This window comes from Abrus precatorius, unplaced genomic scaffold (assembly GCF_003935025.1).
Source record: "Abrus precatorius isolate BTA unplaced genomic scaffold, Abrus_2018 Scaffold6, whole genome shotgun sequence".
Lineage (NCBI taxonomy): Eukaryota > Viridiplantae > Streptophyta > Magnoliopsida > Fabales > Fabaceae > Abrus > Abrus precatorius.
Window position 1 is genome coordinate 13,607,909 of NW_020874406.1, and position 23,763 is coordinate 13,631,671.

The following is a 23,763-nucleotide window of genomic DNA, read 5'->3' on the forward strand; positions in this document are numbered from 1 at the left end:
ATTATTTAATTAATATATTATGGTAGAATTATTTTTATTTATAACAAATAAAAATTATTTAAATATGAATTATATTTTATTTAAAATTAAAAATTTATAAAAAAATAAAAAATTCAATTTAAAGTGCCACGGTATACATTTTAAATAAATTATAAACTATGAACAACAGTTTTAATTTATTTTTATATTATTGTTGTCTCCAAACCATGACAGGTAAAACTCTGAACTCGCATCCTTTTCCAAATTGATGTAACTAGCGATGCAAAGATATTTTAATTGTACGTTAAAATGGTTTGATCAGTATATGCCAATATCCACAGCGAAAAAAGTTGCAAATAATTTATCATTACAATTACAACTTATATTGACTATGCTTCAAACCTCATACCTTTACAACTCAAATAATTTTCTAATACAAATATTGTATAACACACACTGTATTAGTTGACAACCAACTACCCTTATATACCATAACTTTCTTAATTTTTTACAAAATAACTCATATTTATATTTCACATGTTTTAGTATCATTTTCAATATATAAATATCCTAACAAAATTGTTGAAATATTTTGAATTTTTGCATGATTAAATTTTTCTGTTGCCTCTTAAATTTTAATCGTTATTATTGAATAAGTTGTAATGAAAATTTATGTGTTTATAAACCATTATTTACTTGAGTTTTAAAAAGTTGAAAAAATATTTTTTTTCTAACACAAAATGTAGTATCTTATATTTATAAATTGCACTAATAAAAATCTCTTCATGTAGAAGGTTAAACTGACTAAGCTATATTAATTTTGTATGTTCTTCTTATTCTTATTATTTTTTTTTGTTTTTACCACAATAAATAGTATGCAAGTCAAAGGTTCATCTAGGTGATTAAATTAATAAATGTACTAGGAATTGGTAGCGAACATTGAAAGTTTTTCTAACAAAGTAGTTGGATGACATTATTGATGAGAGCTAATGATGGTGCAAAGTTGAAAAGAGTATTAGTATTAATAACTTGATAAGAGTTAATAACAATAGAAAATTGAAAAGAGCATTGGTAATGGTGGTTATAGTGTTTGTCCTGTGATGATGATGGTTGTAGTACTTTTGTGTCATTATAAATACTTATGATTAAAAAGGTATGGTTAAATAAGAAAATAACATGTAGTCTAAAAAATCAGAAAGACTTGTCTTTAATTCTAATGTAAATGATATAAGTTAGAACGTATGTACTCTAGAAAATTAAAGAGTTCTTAAATAATATAAGTCAAACACTTAGTTATATGGAAGATAGTATGTAGTATAAATAATTGAAGAAAATAACTTTTACTTCTAATGTAAATGATATAGGTTTGAAAGCTAGCAAATTCAATGAAAAGATGAAATAGTAGTAAGGTGAAATATTTTTACTTGTTTTTGGTTATTGATAATTTTGAATAATTCAAGTTAAGATAAATAATTGTTGAGATGTTTTAAATATATGTGTGACTCAATTTCAGTTATTATTATTTTAATAGATTGTAATAGAGTTATAAGTTATTATAGAGAGTTATGAACTAATATGACTTGTGAGCTTTAGAGAAATCTTTTAATTTGCTTGTAAATGTAAGTCATGTGATTAAATTCCATTAATTTTGCATGTTTTTTTTCTTCTTTTTTTATCACTCTTTCTTATTTTTATCATAATAAAAATAAAGACTATTAAATAATAATATTTAAATTTAAAATTTAGATAATAATGAGATAATTTTTATATAAAATAAATAGATAGATAGATAAAGTTGCATTGAGCCTACCCTATTAAATCGTGTATTCTTTTAAGGGCTTTTCTTTTGTCAAATATTCTTTTAAGGGCTAAAGCTGACTATTTTGATGGACCGGTCTGTTGGCCCAACATTTTCGGGACAAAAGGTCAACAAAAAATGGGTTTGAACTATAAAAACAATTGGATTGGCGCACAGTAAGAAAAAAGAATAAACCGCGATAATCATGAGAAATCGCGTTTAGCATATTTACGAAAATACTTTCGTGTTTTTTTTTATAAAGGCAAAGGTAAAATGAGTTTGAACTATAAAAACAATTGGATTGGCGCACAACACTCTACCGTGGGAGCCAACGTCTATGCATTGAGATGAAGTTTCTTAAATTTTTTCTATACCGATGCATGTTAATTACTTTATTATTTTCAGATTAACTGAAAAATTGGATAGCATTGGATAAACGGAGACTGAACTTGATCGGAATAGGGTACGTAAATGAGTTTACATGCCATTTTATATTAATGATTTGAATAATTTGTCCTTGTAATTGTTACTGAGACTTTATTTTTCATATTTTACATTTGTCGAAATTTAGCTTTTCTATATCAATTTAGATTTTAGAGTCATTCAATATTTATCATGACGAATGTATCAGTATAGGCTATTATTGGATGAATATCAGACATGAGGGTGATGAATGATGATGATGCAAGCTTAGAGGCATCAATTAACAAGATGTCATTGATGACCCGTTGACTACATTATAAAATATAAGCTTAGAGAAGTAATGGACCAAGCAGGCAAGAGGTGTATAGATTTGGCACGGTTACAAAACATGTGATATGCGTCTCTTTTGTTTCTTCCATTTATTAATCGATTTTTTTAACATATATGCAAGGTATACAAAAATAAAAAATTTGATGTATTAGAAATTATAGAATAATATTAAACATTATAATTTTTAGTGAACTTTATTATTTATTAATTTTTTTATGTGCTTCTAGACATATCCTAAAAATTATTTATAATTTATTTATCTTTGATTTTGCTTCCTGTATTAATTATATGATCGACCCAGAATACAATTTGGTGTAATTAACTAACTTGAGGACAGTAAACTGAAATTGGGGACACAATTTAACTACCAACATTTAAGAGGAATACCAGCTATACTGATAGAAGCCTGAAAAGTTGGCAACTCTTCCATTCCATGTCTTGCATTCGACTTCTCATAAATTCATAGCACTCTTTTCACGTGAGTCAAATTTTCGACGGATAAGGAAAACAAGGTATTCTGACACTTTCACTAAGGCATTACATGTGCCTTGGTTTCTTCAGCCTGCAAATTTTGACTAAAGTAAATTACTCAACATTGCCACACATCATGGGAAATGCCAAAAACTACCTCGCAGCAAACATTCTTTGAAAAGTAAACATTGTATTATTGAAATATAGCATGCATTCAAGGCTTTTCATTGTGAATGGGTGGTTTCCGGTGGGGCTGCGCATAATCCATCTCAACTATGTCCTCTGCGGTGTCACTGGCGTTTGTAACCGTTGTTTCTTCTACATGGTGCTGACCAGGTCCCAGCATTGACCGGCCATGCCTCCTCTGATCCTACACAAGTATACGTCTAATCGCTTTCTATCATTCAAATGATAATTCTCAAGCAAGAAACATGCATGCACATCATCCCACCATATTAATTAGATTACTGTTGCCTCTAGGCTCTACCCGACAAACAAATGCATGTTCTCCATTTTAGAACTGTATATGCTAGTAGTAAAATTCACGTAAAAAGATTTATATTGGAATTTTTTATCATTAATTTTAAAATGTGACAAACTGATTTTAAACCCAATAAGAGGGGCAGATGATATCAAATATTTGAAGTCAAAATTATTTTTAAAAATTACTCAAAACTATTACCTCTGCTCCAAGGAAGGATGGAGAATCCATTTGAAAAGATATCCCTGCAGCATAGCCACCCCATACACTTATTATTATTATTATTATTACTATTATTATTGCAACAGAGAGAAATTATATAATAGTGGAAAGATCGTAAAATTTCTTAAAAAAGTTACATATAGCTACAAATATCCTGAGAGAGGAATTAATTAATCTAATGGAATACACAACCGAGTGCACAGTATATAAATAACTTCATCCTCACAAATTAGTTACCCCCACATCGTGTTTTATTGTCTGACCAAACATATGCAAAGAAGAAAAATTTGGACGTACATTGATCTCAACATGTAACTGGAAGTATAGTAACTAGTTCATTATTTTTACTAATTCCTACTAAGTGATCGAAATGAACAAGTAATACACAGTAACTTTCAACAACCAACGTAGATATAAACCCCAGAAATTTCAATTTTCTTTTGTCTGAGTTCGTGACAATGCTCTTCTATGCTCATATATTAACAAATTAAATAAAGTGAGATGTGGGTGTGTGTGTCCGAGAAACGATATCTAGAAAATTAAGCACCTGAAGCTGCCGCTACGATCATTTTCTTCAAAGTAGATACGCCGCCACAACGCTCACAAATGTGTATCTCATCATTTGCCACTTTCTGTTGCTTCGGTTGATTCTCCTCTACCCTGTAATCCTTCACAGTCGATGCAGTTAATGTCTCCAATAATTTAACATTGTCTAGTCCCTGTAAATCATCACAAATATTAGTCTCCATCTATTAAAAAATTCAAATGCTTTACTTGGTGAACAATATATATATTTTGTCCCATAAGGAGAACTAAAGAAGAAGCAATGCACTAAGGAAGTCTTGTAGCATACAAAAATGGAATTGTAGGTGGTGTTTGGAATCCAACCTTATGAAAACGGTACTTGGGGGAGCCTTTTATGGTAAGACGAAGAGATCGGGCGGTGCATGCATGCAAAGAAACACAGAGGAGAAGGAGCATAAGAAGAGAAAGAGAAGTCATGGTGGCTCAAGTTACAGAGGAAGAGTGAGGTTTGTTTAAGTGTCTAGCGTCAGATATTCACGAATATGTAATGGTAGAATAGCAGGTGCATTAAATGCAGGTTTTGTGTGGGATGGAGAACGTTTTTTAAGAGAACATGCAGGTGTTTGGGAGATGAACCTTGAAAACGAAAATAAAGATATGAAGGGTCCACATTTGTCTCCCTACCTCTATTCGCAGATCATTTTTAATCAGTAGGGACACCCCATCTCCCATCCCTACCTAATTAGCTACTGAATTAAGATTTTAATCAAATAAGCAAGAGAGCTTAATCAGTAACAACATTGATTGCATTCAAAACTCACGAACTCAAATGCATTTTTATTTTATTTTTGCTTCTTAAGCGTATATATATTCTGAAGAACTCATCTGTCCCGGTGTCATAACAAAGATTTTTACACCGTTAATTAATTAGAATACACTATTAATATAGTTTATATTAATTATTATAAAAATTAAAATTTTTTATTAATATAATAATTAGAGTAGAAAAATATTTACATTGGAAGAAATTAAAAACATAAATTCAAAAAGGTTTTGAAAGATTTATAAAACGTTTCCTTCTTGTCTAAAATGTTGATTTTCTCCCCAGAAACTAGGAATTCTTACGTTCTTTAGAAGGTCAATCTGCTATTACCATAAGAGAATTGCAACATATGGGACCTACAGGAGAGGGGGAAGTGGGGAGGAGGACTTTTGGGGACAACGAAGCATGGCTAAACCGTCACTTTCAACTCTCTTCCCAGCACCAAAGAAGCATGCCACATGGCACGTACACCATCTGCCATTAGCGGGAACGCCTTGTCACAATAGCCATTGCTTCCCAGAAGGGCAGATATCTAATTCAAGGTTATATGTAACACGACAACGGACACATCCTTCAGATCCCACTGTCTGCTACATGCATGCTTATGCAAACTATGACTGTATTTTTACATGTAATAATATCAATAGAAGTGATATAATCCATCAGAAAAGTAAAATAGTAAAATAGTAAGCAGTAATTGTTATTATTTATCATCGTTTTTCTTGTGCATACTCAAAGATGTACATTACAAATGAGCCCCCATTCTGCCATATACTGACTCAATTCCCGGCGCCTTGCCTTTTCCCATCAAACATTGATGATCAAAGGAGAAAGAAGTGGCAAGAAGAGGTCCTCTTGAATAAAAAGAGATATTTAAATCCAAATCTTATACTACTACATCATAGTATCAACGTGCAATCAAAATAAACATTCAAAGATATGGAAGATGGACGCCACAGGGAAAACTGAATGAGGGAACTTTTTAACATCAATCAAGTTCTCGTAATTTATATACAAATGTACACAACATTGAGAGTAAGGTTCTTGACATGAGTACTGTAACGAATTTATCAGACAGAACAATAAGACCGGATGATACGGATCATACAGAGTAAACTTTTAATGGCTACTGAATGAATGAAATCAGATCCCCAAAGGTGTTCTCGCCGCTGTATGTAACATAAAGGAACCCATCCTCATCCATTTTCTCATCATATATGGAAGACATAATAGCTCCTGAAGAAAGTGAATTATCCAGTTAAGCGATAGGCTAAGATTAATCTGCGTTAGAAGTCTAGAGAATCATATATTAAAAAAAAAGGTGAAGAAGCATTTAATTCGTCTAAGTTCACCTGTAGGAGGAAGGACGTTATCCACAAATATAAAGATTGCCTTTTCTGCACTTAATTTAATCCTTTTGCGGATCACGTAGACAAACTGTCCTACAGTCAAGTCAGCAGGGACAAGGTACCTGCAATTTAGTCATTCAGTTTGATAGCATCATATGGTACATACGGCTGCCAACCATATTAGAAATTTTACACGTCGAACTGCACAAATCTATTTGACAATGGCGAATGATATATTCATTTCACCTTAAGAAATCTAGTAGATATTAACAAAGAAAAGCAAAATACGCAGCAGTTATAACCAAGCTTGCAGAAATAGAAAACCAATTCAAAATGCTGCCAACCCAATATGAAATTCAGGTCCTTTTACTAAATGAAGCTACTGATATCAGCAATTTTCTTACATCCCACTTTTCATCCCCTCTTTCTTTTTATTTATCTCTTCATTTTTTTACACATCTCTTACTTCCATTCTCATCTCTTTTTCTTTTTTTTTTTCTAGCTCTCTCTTCCATCCACCCATTTAACACCCACGAAATGGGTGTTCATAATTGTTTGATCAATTCAGTACATCATCTGATAAATCCATAAAAAATGATTTTGATCAATCTGGCCATTATGACTGTATCACATAGAAATTGTATGCCTCACTTCAGAATAGTTAAACAAGCATAAGAACACAACTAGTATGTTTGGTTTTTCATTGGTACAAATTCCCAAGCATGTAATATATATCAGAAAAACAATAACCAGTTGCTTCCTGACAAATGTACGCTAGGCTCTTTCCCAACGGAAAACCAAACACCCACTAAATGTTTGAATATCTATAGTTTGAAAAGTATATTGTACATTAATTGTAATACAAATGAATGGAATATGAAAAAATTTTCAACTAAGCATGATATTTGCATTTATTAATTATACAGTAATAAAAATTTATTCATTTGTGTAAGCTTGATTTTGAATTACATAAACTGGATTGGAAATAATTAATATGACTTTGCAACATTAGAAGGAAAGTACAGGCAATATCTTACTTCTTCTTGTCAATACTTGGGATGTCACTTCTTTCAGCCTTCTCCACAATTACCTTCACGCATACCCATAGACAATTTAGCACAAAAATTAGATATTTTATCAATGATATGCACTTTTATGTATCATAGTTCAGGCGGGCAGAAGGCAGAAGTTACAACATGCCTTGACTGATATAATATAACCACTTGAAAAGTTAAAATCAACCTATCTCTAAATATGGATATACTGTCTAATCAAATTGACATCTAGATGGCACGACTTTGATATTAAAATCAGAGTAAAATTAAAATGGGTAATGAAGACTGATTGGCATCATATAATCATAACTCAGAATAACTAGTATAGAGCAGAAAACATAAATACATTATGGTTTAGGAACGTTATTCAATCAAAGGATCCAGCCTTGGAGAAAGTCCACAAATGCATGATTCATAAATATTAAGTAAAAATCATCTTACAATTTTTCTTCAGTTGAATTCATTGTATACTTCAGTGGACTCATGATCAGTCACTTAACATCCAATATATAGAGTATTCCCAAATCAAGATAATTTGTACACTAGCTATCCAAATTTAAACCAATAAACAAAATCTAAAAACATGTAACAATTTAGCATGCAATAGAATTACAGACCATTCTTGTGAGGAACATAACTATATTTCCAAAGATATTACATTAGAGTCCACCCAGGGAAAGGTAGGACTAGAGATGCCTGGAAAGAAATTAAAACAAGGTAAGGGGAACAATGACACTAACAGGAACATCAAGCATGTATGATGAGAAGACCACCAAAATAAGAACAGAAAAATGCTTAATTAAATTGCTTTCACCGTACAGAACGCAGTGAACATGTCTAAAATCTGAAAATCAAAGTAGCAGGTATCCAAATGAACAGATCATTGTTAAAGAAATATCTGTTCAAGAAAGATTGTTATCAACGACCACCTATTCTGTAAAGGACTTGCACAAAAGTCAAGCGCAAGTCAGCTATACATTACACCACCACATCATAGCGCAGAGATAGTAGACAATAAATAATTCAAACATAAAGAATATATATTTACAATTAAGAAAAAAATATTCTCCACCCCACAAAATATCAACCAGACAAATTTAAAAGCATTGGAACCTCAAGCAGACGAACACATAAGAAAACAAGTCTGCTTCTGCTACAAAGGTATACTTCACCTATCACCACAAACAGCATCAGTATGAGACAGTAATAATTCTTACCGGGATCCTGTCCGGGTATTTCTCCCTAATCCTAGCTGCCTCAGCTCTTCTCTTCTCTGAAGACAAAGTGATTATTTGGATATTACTACCACTAACATACACAGGAAGAGTAACGAGTAACTGGGGAAGTAAAAACAAAAAGTATATACCAAGATCATGTTCTTGTTTGAAGTAGCTCTTTGCCATTCTTACTGAAAGTAGCATACACAAAACTCAGTTAAAAGAAAAATGAAATATGCATTGTCAGACACAGGAAAGGTTATTCGCCAATCACTCAAACATAAAAATGAATTATTTTATCTAAAATATAAAACAAAGGAAGAGACATCATAAAACGACAAAACCGCAAACTAAACAACACGAAGCCAGCAAACGATTGCAAATAGACAAGTAGCGGATGGGGTATAAGGGGAACAAAACTCATCGGAAAATAAAATATTATGTTATAAGTAAAAAAGGAACCCTAAGTTCGAAAAGGATCATCATCTCCTACCTACCGTGTTTCAGATAAACTTGGGAGCAAAGGAATTCAAAAAAGAGGAAAAGCACAAATTGAGCGAATTTCCCAGATGATATAATATCCGTCTAACAACAGAGAAGTGATTATGGAAACCAAAAACATGAAACTTTGATTTTGACAAAGTTATGGAAAGAAGTAAACCTGATTAAGAAGGGGAAGAAAACCAAGAGAAAAGTAACGTAGTTGATCACAACTTCACGAAGCCCGTGACTGGATTGCTTCAGGATAACAAAAATAAAATGGTGGCTTTGAGACTTTCAACAAATATTTATTATTTATATTGGAAAAAAACATAGTTTAACTTTTTAAAGTTCTCAAATCAAAACAAGTATCAAACCTTAAAATCTTCAGCATTGATTTTAACTTTTTTAAAAATGATATGATTGTGTTAAAAAGTTATTTATTATATTAAAAAGTATAAAAATATTTATTTTAATAAAAATATTTAAATTATTTTATTAAAAAATTTATTGAAAACTTTTTATTGATAATTTATAATTAATAAGCTCATAATTGATTGGGCCTTTTTTATATTAGTTTTAAAAAATCTATTAATTTTTTAAAAGAAATAAAGTAAAACAAATACATATTTAATCTTTAGTGAGAGAAAACGGAAAAATTACATTTAATTAAAACTTTTTTATACGTACCGAAGGTATTTTTAGCTGAAAGATGAAATTAATTTCTTTAAAACATAAAAGAGGTTTAAATTAGTTTTTGTTTTTCCTATATTTTTTATACATACTATCAAAACTTAAACTTTTGTCCACATGCTTAATAAAAAACAGTTATCAACTAAGATTGAACAATAATAAAATAGGATCCTATTTTAATGTGATACAATAATTTAATAATGGCGTAAATGTTCTCTATCAACAGTATGCCCAGTCATCGCCACGTACTAAGGATCTATGCTAATTGAATATTGAATACGATTAGCATGTCTTTATTAATGTACAAAATGGGGGAAAAAATGTTGTTAATTTATAAAATGAAAATTCAAACGTTTCATTTACGTGTGATTACAAGGTAAATTATATCTTTAATCATTACAAATATAATTTAATTTTAGTTTTCTAATAAGATTGTTAATTTTGTTAATTTCTTTTCTCTCAAATTCTGACATTCTTCTTTTCCTTTTTACAAAAAATTCTCACATTCTAAACAAAATATAAAAAATGTACTTTTAGTTTGAATTTAAATATCAGTTAAAAATTAACAATATTTTATTTGAACACTGAATAACAAAAATCAAAATCTTCTTTTAATTTTTTGCTGATCCTTTGTTTTTCTCATTTAGTTAACATGTTAGTTTCTATAATTTAGTCTCCAAGATATCTATATTAAATCAATTTATTATTAAATTACCGTTAATTGAATACAAATTATATCTAATTTAGTTTAATTTAATCCCTCAGAAATGAGAAAACACCATGCCACTATTAAAAGAGAATAATTACTTTTAAATCAAAAATAAAATTTAAAATTAATAACCTACAAAAGATTAAAGTGGTTAATTGAACTTTTTTTTTATAAAAATGAATAGTCATTTATATATAGAGATAGAAAAATGATCTTTTTATATTAATGTAAATTTAAAAATTCTTACACTCAATTTGAATATTTTATTTAATTTATATATAATGACAAGTAAAATAATAAATTATAACCTGTTAAATATAAATTAAATAAAAAATTTAAATTAATTATAAATTTTTTTAAATTTATATTAATATAAAATTTTTTAAATTTATATTAATATAAAAAAATCATGCCCATGTATATATACTTTTCATAATTTGTTCTCACTCACCAAGGCTTTAATATTTGTGACAATTTTTTTGCAACAAGTTTATTTTATTTTTTTCCATATAGCATTGACAATGCTATTTGATTAGACTTACATTTGAGTATCGGTAACGTTTATGTTTTCAATGAGAGGACTGGATACGGGAGAGAGCATAATGATGAAGCAAATCTAGCAAAGGTTTTGTCATTAGTGGAAGTCAATAACATTGATGAGTGCTAGATGAGGCGGAAAGTGGTGTATGGGTTCGGAAGAGATTTTGTGCATTAATATTTTTATTGCATAAACTTTTAATAATGAATAATACAATATTATGATATAAATATTTATTAAATAATATATTTTAATTTTTAACAATGAGATTATATAATATTTTTTTAATAATGAAATTTTCACTAGAAAAAAATCCAAACTCATACGAATTTTTAAAGATTTAGACCTGTCGTTGATAAGAATTGTAGTAACCACTTACAATGAGATGGAACCTGGTGACTTTGTTATGGTCGTCAACTATAAAAAAAATAAATAAATAAATAATGTTTCAACAATTTTCATATTAGGCTCTTTTTTTAAATAATTTTTTTCTTTAAAAATATAAGAAATATGAAAAAATTTTCTATATTACGTGAATATGAGATTTTAGTAAAAATTGTCCGTGACAATTTTTTTATCATAAATATCAAATCATTCCAAGACTTGTCAACCGTAACTTTAAAAAAAATTGTACGTGTAAAAAATTGTGATTGATAACTTTTAGTACTTACAAAAATAAAATTATATATATATATATATATATATATATATAAAATTTTTATTGACAATTTTTAGATTATATAAATTAATCAAAAAATCTTAAAATTCATTATTATCAATTTTTAAAATATCTGCCTATAAATATTGAGTTTTTCATCCTTTATAAGTTGTAAGTGAGTGGAAAGGAAGATTTTTAAATAGAGAGTGTGTTCATCATAGAGGAAAAAAATGAGTGTATTCTTATTAATATACTTTAATGGTGAGATTATTACAAACACTTTAAAGGTATGTTATTTAAATGTGAAAAGTCAACATGTATGTATATAAGAGAGAATGTATTATTTGACAAACTAAAGTATTAGCTTACTCAAAATATTGAATTTGTGTTTCCAAAAGCAATAGAAAGTATTATTTATAGGCGTCAAATATTAATATTTAGCGGTTTCATATAATATCATACAATTATAATAAGGAACGATGTTGATATTTTACAAATATTTTAAATATATCAATAACATCATACGCCAACCTCTATCATTGAGTTATATGTTGTTATAAAAGAAATTACAGTTAACATTGATGAAAAAGACAATGAGAAAACATACAAGCACTGTATCAAACAGAGAAGTAGAATGGATAAATGCCAACAATGAAAGTGGTGACTCTAAGTTTAAAGAAGAATATGGAAGTGGTGAGCTGAGTGAAGATGAGGATTTGAATGACAATGGTGATGATGAGGTCTATTTGTCAAACATAGTGATAGGGCAACATCCATTTGAGGAGACACATTTTATGTGTTTGTGAAATATTAATGTTATGCATGCATTTGAAATTTTTAGAGTATACAAACTTAGGTATATGTTTTTTAATAATTTTGTTGATGAATTAAATTATAATTTTATAAATTTATTATATTTGTTTTTGCATTTGATAAGTCATTCTTTTGTAGATGAAGACTTGTATTTTAGAAAGCAATTTAATGATAGAGAAGCTGTTACCTGAACAATTAAGTGTTATAGTATAGCAAATGGAGTGGACTACAAAGTGGTTGGGTCAAAACCAAATGTGTTTTATTATAAATGCGTGAGGTATGAAATAGATTATAGATGACTTCTTTGTGCTTCTTTTAGTGGGAACGAGTTTATTTGGGAGATCGGAAAGTACAACAACTCACACATATGTACAAGAGGAAGGATTTTTTAGGATCATGCCAAATTGGATTCTGACACAATTGCAGAATATATAAAATTAATGGTTGAGTCTGACCCTTCCTTTAAAATAAAACTCGTTATTAGTGAAATTCAATCTCAGTACAGCTAAACGACAACATATTAGAAAGCATGTATGGAAAAATAGAAAGCAATTGAAAAAGTTTATGGTCAATGAAAAGCCTCATTTAAAGCTTTATCGCAATGATGTGTAGCAACGTATGATTATGTTCAAAGTTCTGTTGGATGTTGTAGACGCCTACCATGCTGATGAGTTAATTCCCAATGTTAAAATATTTCATCTAGTGTTCTGGACTTTTGATCCTTGTAACAGAACATTTAAACACTACAAATCACTTGTACAGGTTGATGAGACACATTTATATAAAAAATACAAGAGAGTTCTATTGAAAGATGTTGCACAAGATGGTAATCATAGTTGTTATTGTTGAGAGTGATACTGCAAATGCTTGTTTTTTTTTCCTTGATAATTTATGTAGACACGTTGTCACCTAAGATATTGTTGGCATAATTTCTGATCAGCATGAGTCAATTATTGCATCAATAATAATGTGAATATCCAATTTTATCTAGGTCCAGTTTAAATAAAGTTTTAAAAAAATAAAATAAAAATTAGATAAAATCTTAAATTTCTTAGATTTATAAGAGGTTAATATTTTAAAATTTTAAATAGGTAGATATTTTGGTTAGTGGAGAGAAAAAACGTTAGTGGGTAGATTTTAATAGAAGTGGAGGAGACACTTGAGAAAATATGAGGGGTGGCCATCTAGAAATAAGGGATTATAAGAAGATGGAACCTTTTATTAAAATAATTAAATAAATAATCCTATTAAATAGGATCGAGGGTTTATGAGGTGTGGGTTATAAATAGGAAACTTAGATTTTTAGAGAGGGGGAATTTTGAATACGAAAACAAAAAGAGAGAATTGAGACCTCTTTAAAAAAAAAAACAAAGGAGGAGAGGGAATTCTATAGAGAGCATGGAAAATAAAGAGCAAGAGGAGGAGAGTACATCAGAAAAAGTTATCTTATGGCACCAAGAATCCTAAAGCACATCTCGAAGCTGATTACAGAGAACAAATTGAAGGAGAGATCCAACCAAGTAAGTGTTCTCTTTCCTATTTCTTGATTTATTTCTCATTATCCCTTAACCTAATAAGGATTCTCCCTCTTTGTTTGTTTCCTATCCTCCCTTTATCTAATAAGGATTCTCTTTCTTTGTTTGTTTCTCATCATTCTTTTATCTGGTAAGAGTTATTATTCTTACTTCTTTGTTTGCATTCATTTTTTTATTTATTTATTTTGTACGTTCTTTTCTTCTTCCTCATGATCTAACACTTTTTGCGAGTGTAATAAATAAATGAAAAGGAGAAATTCAATAAAAAAAAATTTCTAACCATTTTTTTAACTCTAAATTTCTTCTCCTTCTATCAAACCCTAAAAAATAAAATCCAAGTCCATAATTTTTTTTTTCTTTTTTTCAATTTTTTCTAACCCTAAATATTTATTTTTTTTAACCCTAAAATCATTCAGTTTTTTTTGCAAGCTCTAAAAAAAACTATTTTTTTACCCTAATAATTTTGTAAATTATAAAAATTTAATTTTTTTCAAATCTTAAAAAAAATTTCTTTTCATAAATTCTAAAAAAACCTAATTCTTCCCCAATATTCTTCGTTTTTTTTTACTTTTAAAAATCATCCTTTTTGCGAAACTCTAAAAAATAACCTGATTTTCCCCCAAAATTTTTTCTCTTTTTCTCTTAAAAATTCCTTTTTTGCTTACCTAAAAAAAATTCTTTTGAGAAACCCTAAACCCTAGATCCTATTTAATAGGATTATTTATTATTATTTTTATTTTAATAAAAGGTTTCACCTTCCTATAATTTCTTATTACCCGATGGCCACTCCTAAGATTTTTTTCAACCGTCTCCTCTACTTCTTTTAAAATCTACTCACTAATGCTTTTTTTTCTTCACTAACCAAAATATCTATCTATTTAAAATTTGAAGTTAAAATTTTAAAATATTAACCTCTTATAGATCTAAAATATTTAAGATTGTATCTATTTTTTATTTTATTTTATTTATTTTCTAAAACTTTATTTAGATTGGACCCAGATAAAATTAGGTATTCACAATTTTGTTGCAACTGAAGTCATGACGGGACAACAATCACATAGAGAAAAGGAAGTATGTAAAAACATGGTTATAATTAATTTAAAAAAATTGATGACAAAAAGTTGTCACCAAAGTTTATTAAAGAAAATATTAGAAAAATTTTTAATAGAAATAATTTTCAAAATCATATTTAGATTCGAGAGTCATTTCTGCATAAAAAATGTGTTAGCATCTTACGACATGCATTGATTAAAACAATTACCTTCTAATTAATTATACAAAAATTATTTTAACTTTAAAAATATTTTTTTCACTCTAAAAGAAAATAATTAATATTTTTTTATTATTTTCAAATTTGTCATTTTTTTAGCTTTGTTTCTAATTCTTACAATTTTTAAAAAGTTTTAATTTTATATATTTAATAAAGAAATATAATTGAAAATTTATTTTGATTAAAGATTGAATTATTTATGAAAATGTTATTCTTTTTTTTTCATTTTTGTATTAAATAAATATGTTTAAAAAGAACTTATCTTGATACTTTCTTTAAAAAAAATTTAATTTTCTAAATCTTAAAAATTATTTCTTTTCATAAATTCTAAAAAATCTAATTCTTCCCCAATATCCTTTTTTTTTTTTAACTTTTAAAGATCATCCTTTTTGTGAAAATCTAAAAAATAACCTGATTTTTCCCCAAAAATGCAAAAAAAAGGAATAACATTTTCATAAATAATTCATTCATTTAATCCAAATAAATTTTTAATTTTATTTCTTTATTAAAAAATTAAAAATAAAACTTTTTAAAAATTATAAGAATTAGAAATAAATCTAAAAAATAATGACAAATTTGAAAATAATAAAAAATATTAATTATTTTCTTTTAGAGTATAATAAATATTTTTAAAGTTAAAAGAATTTTTTACGATTAATTAGAAGGTAATTGTTTTAATCAACGCATGTCGTAAGGTGCTAACACTTCTTTACGCGTAAACGACTCTCGAATCTAAATTTAGTTTTGAAGATTATTTTTATTAAAAGGTTTTCCAATGTTTTATTTAATGAACTTTGGTGACAACTTCCTATCATTATTCTTTTTAAATTGATTATAACCTTGTTTCTACATACTTCATTTTCTCTACGCGATCATTGTCCCTTCATGACCTCGATTACGATAAAATTGTGAATACTTAATTTTATCCAAGTCCAATCTAAATAAAGTTTTAAAATAAATAAAATAAAATAAAAAATAGATGCAATATTAAATTTTTTAGATCTATAAGAGGTTAATTTTTTAAAATTTTAATTTCAAATTTTAAATAGATAGATATTTTAGTTAGTGAAAAAAAAATGATTAGTAAATAGATTTTAAGAGAAGTGGAGTAGACGGTTGAGAAAATCTAAGGAGCGGCCATCGGGTAATAAAGAATTATGAGAAGATGAAACCTTTTATTAAAATAAAAATAATAAAAAATAATCCTATTAAATAAGGTTTAAGGTTTTTCAAAAAAAAAATTAGGTAAGCAAAAAAGGGATTTTTTGGAAAAAAAAAATTAGGCTTTTTAGAGTTTGTAAAAAAAGGATATTTAAAAGAGATTTTTAAGAGAAAAAAGGGAAGAATTTTTGGAGAAAAATTAGGTTATTTTTTAGAGTTTCGCAAAAAGGATAATTTTTAAAAGTACAAAGAAAAAAAAAGGATATTAGGAAAGAATTAGGTTTTTTAGAATTTATGAAAAGAAAAAAAAATTTAATATTTGAAAAAAATTAAATTTTTATAATTTGCAAAATTGTTAGGATAAAAAATATATATATATTTTTTTTTAGAGCTTGCAAAACAACTGTATGATTTTAGGGTTAAAAAAATTATTATTTTTAGGGTTTACAAGAAAACATTTAGAGTTAGAAAAAATTAATTTTTTTAGGGTTTGCAAAATAAGGAAATACTTAAGGTTAGGAAAAAAATTATATTTGAAGCTTTGCAAAAAAGGGAATATTTGGGGTTAGAAAAAATTGAAAAAAAGATAAGAAATTTTTATGGACTTGAATTTTATTTTTTAGGATTTGACAGAAGGAGAAGAAATTTAGAGTTAGAAAAATGGTTAGAATTTTTTTTTTTTATTGTAGTTCTCTTTTTACTTATTTATTACACTCGCAAAAAGTGTTAGATCATGAGAGAGAAGAGAAGAACGTATAAAATAAATAAACGAAGAAAAGAATGCAAACAAAGAAGTAAGAATAATAACTCTTATCATATAAAGGAATGATGAGAAAAAACAAACAACGAAGGAGAATCCTTATTAGATAAAGGGAAGATAGGAAACAAACAAAGAAGGAGAATCCTTATTAGATTAAGGGACGATGAGAAACAAACCAAGAAATAAGAAAAAGAACACTTATTTGGTTGGATCTCTTTTTCGATTTGTTCTCTGTAATTTGCTTCGAGATGTGCTTTAGGATTCTTAGTGCTGTAAGATAGCTTTTTTTTATTCTCTCCTCCTCTTGCTCTTTATTTCTTGGGCTCTCTATGGAATTTCCTCTCTTTTTTTTTTCAAAAGAGGTCTCAATTCTCTCTTTTTGTTTTCACATTCAAAAGTTTCTTTCTCTGAAGACTTAAACTTCCTATTTATAGTCCATAGCTCATAAACCCTCGATCCTATTTAATAAGATTATTTATTTATTTATTTTAATAAAAGATTCTATCTTCCCATAATCTCTTATTTTTCAATGGCCACCCATTAGATTTTTCTCAACTATCTTTTCCACTTGTCTTAAAATCTGCCCACTAATTACTTTTTTCTCTACTAACCAAAATATCTACCTATTTAAAATCCTAACCTCTTAAATTTAAAATCTCATCTAATTTTTATTTAATTTAATTTAAATTTTTATTTATTTATATTATTTTTTAAGAACTTTAATTAGATGAGACTCAGATAAAATTGGGTATTTACAATTGTCCCTTTTTACTTATTTCTTACTAGATGATATGAATAAGCAATGGAGAGTGAGAACCATTAAGAGCCTTTCACATATATTATACTAGGTATATTGCGGCAAATTTTTTACGAAGATTCAAGGCTTTATACTTGCATAAACTTGTTGTCCGCATAAGTATGTTTCATGACCTTGCTATATTTTAAATAAAACTATCATATGAATTAATATATTATTAAAACTACTAATATGAATCGTTATAATTTTTGCAGGTTATTCAAAACTAAACGTGAATTTATATTCTTTATGAGCAATTAAGGGAAAATGGTGTTGGGATTTTTCCTTCAAATACGGTAAGTGTACTGGGTCTATTGCAAGTAATAGATGGTAGAATAACAAAAAATCGTTCTCAGAGAGCAATTCAAAATGTATTAATTGTTAAGATAAAAATTAATTGAACTTATATACAATAAAATTGATTGATGATTTTTATAAGATTTAAACAACAATTATAATGTAAAATGTAATAAAATTCAAATTAAAGAAATTGGGATTGAATTTCATCTATCTTCCTCTTTGTACTCTAGTAATTCAGTAATAAACATAAAAATCATTTACAGTGAATTTGATGAAAAATACAAAAATCATATATATCAATTCCTTGAAAATATATTTCTAAGATAATTTCTTAAAAATTGATTCCTCAAACAGTTAACAAACTATCCAGCATTAAAATCAAGATTTAAAAGCAATCAATAACTTAAAATCTATTATTAGAATAACCAGTTATTAAGTAATCTCAATCAGATCTGGATCTAAGTAATACCTTCTCAGATATGAGCTAAAGAAATTATCAAATAGACAAATTCAAACATTAACACAGATTGAAATCACCAAATCGACAGAAATAAAGAAAAATAATTATATTTATATAAATTACTGAGAATATATTAATTTTAAAGATTTACATTCAATCTCATACAAATTTTAGCTGCTCATTGCAACCGTAGTAACAAGAAATGAGATATAAACGGTGTAAAACATCAAAACTTGAGTATTTTTACTCTTTTTCTTTGCCCTCCACCGCTCTCTCTCTCTCAAACAATGAAATGGAACAATAACTCTTTCAGGAACACAAAAGCCGCTTTTTATACTGGTATGAACGTAGCTTCTCTCGCTACAGCGACATCTCTTCTCTGTAGCAAAATATGAAGATAAAAATTAGGTCATTTTATTTGTCACTCACTGCAGCAATACAAATAACTCTTGATATGGCGACAAATTCTCGCTGTAGTAAGAGGAGTACATAATCGTTTTCATAAATTTAAGCATTTTCGCTACAGCGAGGGTATTTTGCTATAGCGAGAAATCTCCAGAAGTTGACTTTTCTACAATTTCATGCTTTATATGACATTTTTCTTACTTTTTCAATTTTCTTCAAATTTGAGTGATATCTTTCTCCTGATTCCAACTACAAAATATATTAAAAAGGAATCAAAACACTTATATTTGTATTCTTTTCTTAAAATATGCAAGTAATTGCAAAAGTTTCAAGTTTAAGAGAAATTTTAACCAAAAAATCTAAACATTCAATATGAAAAGTGCTCAAATCATCATTTAAAGTTACCCATTTTATATATTTATCACATGGAGAGATTTATTCAAACTGGCTTAATGAAATTTCATGAGAGAAATGGATTCTAACATTTGATGGAGGCTATAGGTGGGGTCATATGACTACAAATCTATTTGAGTGCATTAATTTAGTGTTAAAGGTAGATTATAATTACAATTATTTCATAATTTTAATTTATTAACAAAATTTAGAATAATAATAATAATTATTATTATTATTATTAGGAATAAGATACCTAATCAATTGAACAGTCTGGTTGAGAGGTTTGTAGTTAATTACTAACTTGGGAGTGTCTCTTTCTATTATTTATTAACATAAAAAGTAGAACAAGACCATGAACTCTTATTTTTTTTCTGATGAGTTTTTTGTCTAAGAGATTCTTAATCTCTTTTTGATAATATTGAATGAGTTCTTCATTCATTTTAATGGGTCTTGCCTTAGTAGGAATTTGACTTTCTTTGAAGTCTGCCTCATAGGGAAGATTGATGATATGCTTTTTTCCATTCTAGAAAGTATTAGGAAGATCAGGACAGATGGAAGATTGAATAGATTCTAAAAGAGTTTGAATTCTTTTATGAAGTGATGAGTTCCTCAACTGATTATCAATATTAGCAAAAGAAACTTATTTTTTGAGAAAATTAATTTGATTAATTTTGTTTGAATAAAATTTATCCCACCAACCTTTGAGTTGACCGAAAAATCTTGTAACTAAGATATAGACAATAGTATCTTTAGCATAATCATGATTGGTATAAATAATGTTATACTCTGACTTACCATCTATGTTGAAAGCAAAGTCTGTCTCTGTAGACTCCCAATCAGAGATTCAAACCTCTAAAAAACCTAAAATCCGTCAAATTGTATTGCTAAGGAAAAATTTTCCATAGTATTACAAATGAAGCCTAAATTTTGGGACAAAAATCCTTACAAAGCTATTTCAAAATTATGGATATATGTATATTTTATTCTCAAATACTCAAAATTATGGATATAACAAATTTGTAATCAAGTTTAAATTCAAATTAAAGTATAAAAATTAACAAAAGCATAACTTACATTTAAATTGCGAATATTTTCTAAAATATGCATTCTTAAATCCATAGTAGAATTTCTAACCATCTTTGTAATATTTTTTTATTTTAAATTTAAAAATGTTTTAACTCAATTTTTTCCACCTTTCTTCAACCTCACAACCCACTTTTTCCCTTCTCCTTCTTCTTTACACAACTTCTCTCTCTTCCTTGTGCATGGGTTCTCATTGTACTTTTGGAGATTTATAGCTTCATTATTAGTGATTTTTCAGTGCACCAATGTCAATACCTACAAAGCTTCCTGATCTAAAATTCGTCTTTGATGATTTTTTAGGGTCTAGAAATGACTAACAAGCGTAAACAATTACAATAGCGAGTAAAAGACTATTAAGCAAGTCAAAGATCACCAATAGCAATTTTTTAGCATCGCTAGAGTCCATCAATGGCATTCAGGTGGTTGCAGAAATGTTGCAAGTTTAAAAGTCAGAATGACAAGTTTTCAAATATCTTGAGAGCTCAAGATCATGTCAATGGAGTCTTTCAAATTACAATTTTTCTTCTCTTTCATAGAAAAATTGCCAATAATATTTTTTAGAATACTATATTCACGTATATTCATGAAACATGTCATATTCCTATAATTCTATTTTATAGTTACTATTTTTAAATTATTTACCATCTTCTGGTAGTTTTATTTTATTGCTGGAAACTAAATCTTGGATTTAGTAGGTAACTAGTAAAGATTGCACTAGATTCTAGTTTAAAATAAATATATAATAAAATTATATGAAATAATAATTTTTAAAAAATTATTTTAACTTAATTTTATAATCATAAATAATATGTATAAAATAATAAAAATTTAATTAAATTTCAAATATAATTTATTTTAAAATAACATAAATAATATATTAAGTATTATGAATTTTATATGAATAAAGATATTTGTAGAAGTTTTAAAAATTTACATAAAGTAATTAGAGAAAATAAAATAATATTTTTTATTTCAAATTTAAAAATAAAAATAAAAATAAAATGATTGCAACTAAGGATAATGAAATTCACACATCAATTTATAATTTTATTATTAAAAAGTTGACGTAAGAAATAAATTATAAAAGAGAGAAGTTTTATTAAATGTTTCACAAGAAGTTGATAAACATTGTCATGTTAATTATGTGATGCTCTACCCATTTATAAGATTTCTATCTATATTGTTATTTTAATAAATAATAAAAAATGTGTAGGGAGAATTTTCAATATATTAAAAAATTAAAATGTAAAAGTGTGAAATTTTGAGAAAAAATTATAAAAATTTAAAAATTGTCAATAATGACTTTTGGTACTAAAAAAAATTAAATATTTAATTAGTTTAAAATTTTTAAAAAAAGTTATCACTTTAATTTTTTTCATTTTTAGTTTTTTTTATCTCTAAATCTGTGAAAAACTTGTTATTGACCATATTTGAGTTTTCATATCTTTAAAACTTTTTATAAAATTTCATAGTTCAGTATAAATTGTTTTAAAAACTTGTTAAGGAAATTGTAGTAAGAAGAAAATTTTACTTAGATATTATATAATCAAATAAAAGAAATATTGTATATCAGCGTGTTGACAATCCATGTGCTTGGATCATAGTTTTCGAATTAAGACTATATCAATGAAAAAAAATTTCTCTTCTTCTCAAACCTTATTTGAAATTCAAAATAACATTCAAATGTATTTCAATTATAATTTTGCCAAATATGTTATGTATGAATGAAGCAAAGATTTAGACTGGGCAGTTTATAATTCAAACATGTAAAAATAGTAAAAACAATACTCAATAAAAAAAGTGAATTTTATCTTATTTTAAATATTAAAGAAAAAATAAAATATTAAATAAGACAAACAAAATATATTAAAGGAATAGGGCTCTTAATACAAATGACAGATAGGGCTCATATCATTAATATTATTATCCATAATGTTATCTTTACTATCTTTATTGTTTCCATATTGTTCTTTATAGTTTTTACCATTTTTATTATTGTTTTGTTCTCAGTTTATCTCTCTATTTAGCACTGTGCTTACATATATTTCTTTATTATTTTCGTTGAAAACAACATAAAACTCAATGAAGAAAATGGGAGGACGATGATGTTGATGTATATGAAACATTAGTTTGATATCATCATTCCTCGTTATTTAAATTGTATGATATTACATGAAACTGCTAAAGATGGATATTGGATACCTATACATAATACTTTCTACTATTTTTAAAAATTCACCTCAATAAATATATTGAACAATCCAATACTTTACCTCTCTAAATAATACACTATTTGTCATATACACATATATTGAATTTTTACACATAAATAACACACTATCACGAGTGTTTATAAAAATATCACCATTAAAAAATATTATTATTAGAACACTCATATTTTTCTCAAGAATTCAAATTATATTAAAACACCTCTCCTGCCTTCCCTTAAAATTTGTTACGAATGAAGATTTGAATATTTATAATATAATAATTAAAAGTTATTAATAATAACTTTTTAGTTTTTTAATTATTTTTTAAAATTTAAATATTGTCAGAGATTTAGACTTTTTAAATTTTTTTTGTCGCCAATGACAAGTTTTAATATTTTTAATGTGGCCAATAACAACTTTATTTTTTCAAAATAATTTTTTTAATTTATATAAAAATGCCAATGACCACTTTTAAATTAAATCATATTCCTGTAATTTCACATAAAATCTCATATTTTTATAATTATAAAATATAATTACCATAAAAAAAAAAGAGGCACTAAAACAATGTATGTGATGATTATGTTTTATGTTTTTTTTTTCATTAATTTAATTTGACCAAATCTTAGTCCGCATGAGAAACGAATATCTGGGCCCCCCTATGACAGAGGAGGATGGTATTGCTTGACGAAGGGTTTTCTTTTATTTGTTGTTAAAGAAAAATTGCTTGGGGAAGGGGTTATAAGATAGGGACCAATGGAGAGAGAGGAGTATAAAAGAAGCCACCTGGAATACGCTAAAATAGCGATACTTTCTCTTTTGT

The 23,763-nt window shown here is 27.1% G+C and overlaps 1 protein-coding gene across 3 annotated transcripts; it reads right to left on the reverse strand.

Moving 5' to 3' along the window:
• Positions 1–5,732: 5,732 nt before the first annotated feature.
• On the reverse strand, positions 5,733–9,443 carry LOC113868693 (autophagy-related protein 8f-like). Of its 3 annotated transcripts, none has more exons than XM_027504512.1 (6): positions 9,335–9,443; positions 8,823–8,864; positions 8,674–8,729; positions 7,439–7,491; positions 6,405–6,523; positions 5,733–6,288 (listed from the first exon to the last, which is right to left on the reverse strand). In XM_027504512.1, exons 2-6 carry the CDS (start codon positions 8,857–8,859, stop codon positions 6,179–6,181), a joined length of 375 nt encoding a protein of 124 aa, XP_027360313.1. In that variant the 5' UTR covers positions 8,860–8,864; positions 9,335–9,443; the 3' UTR covers positions 5,733–6,178. The 3 variants fall into 3 exon arrangements, with proteins under 3 accessions (XP_027360313.1, XP_027360314.1, XP_027360315.1); XM_027504513.1 differs by lacking the exon at positions 9,335–9,443 and adding an exon at positions 9,171–9,334 and having other exon boundaries at positions 5,938–6,288; XM_027504514.1 differs by lacking the exon at positions 9,335–9,443 and adding an exon at positions 9,167–9,308 and having other exon boundaries at positions 5,938–6,288.
• Between the last annotated feature and the right edge of the window lie 14,320 nt (positions 9,444–23,763).

Coding starts and splice junctions, on each gene's coding strand:
- LOC113868693 (XM_027504512.1), bottom strand. CDS start 8,859: ATGGCAAAGAGCTACTTCAAACAAGAACATGATCTTG. Junction 8,730..8,822: donor CAAACAAGAACATGATCTTG/GTATATACTTTT, acceptor CTTTGTCTTCAG/AGAAGAGAAGAGCTGAGGCA. Junction 6,524..7,438: donor CCAAGTATTGACAAGAAGAA/GTAAGATATTGC, acceptor ACTAAATTGCAG/GTACCTTGTCCCTGCTGACT.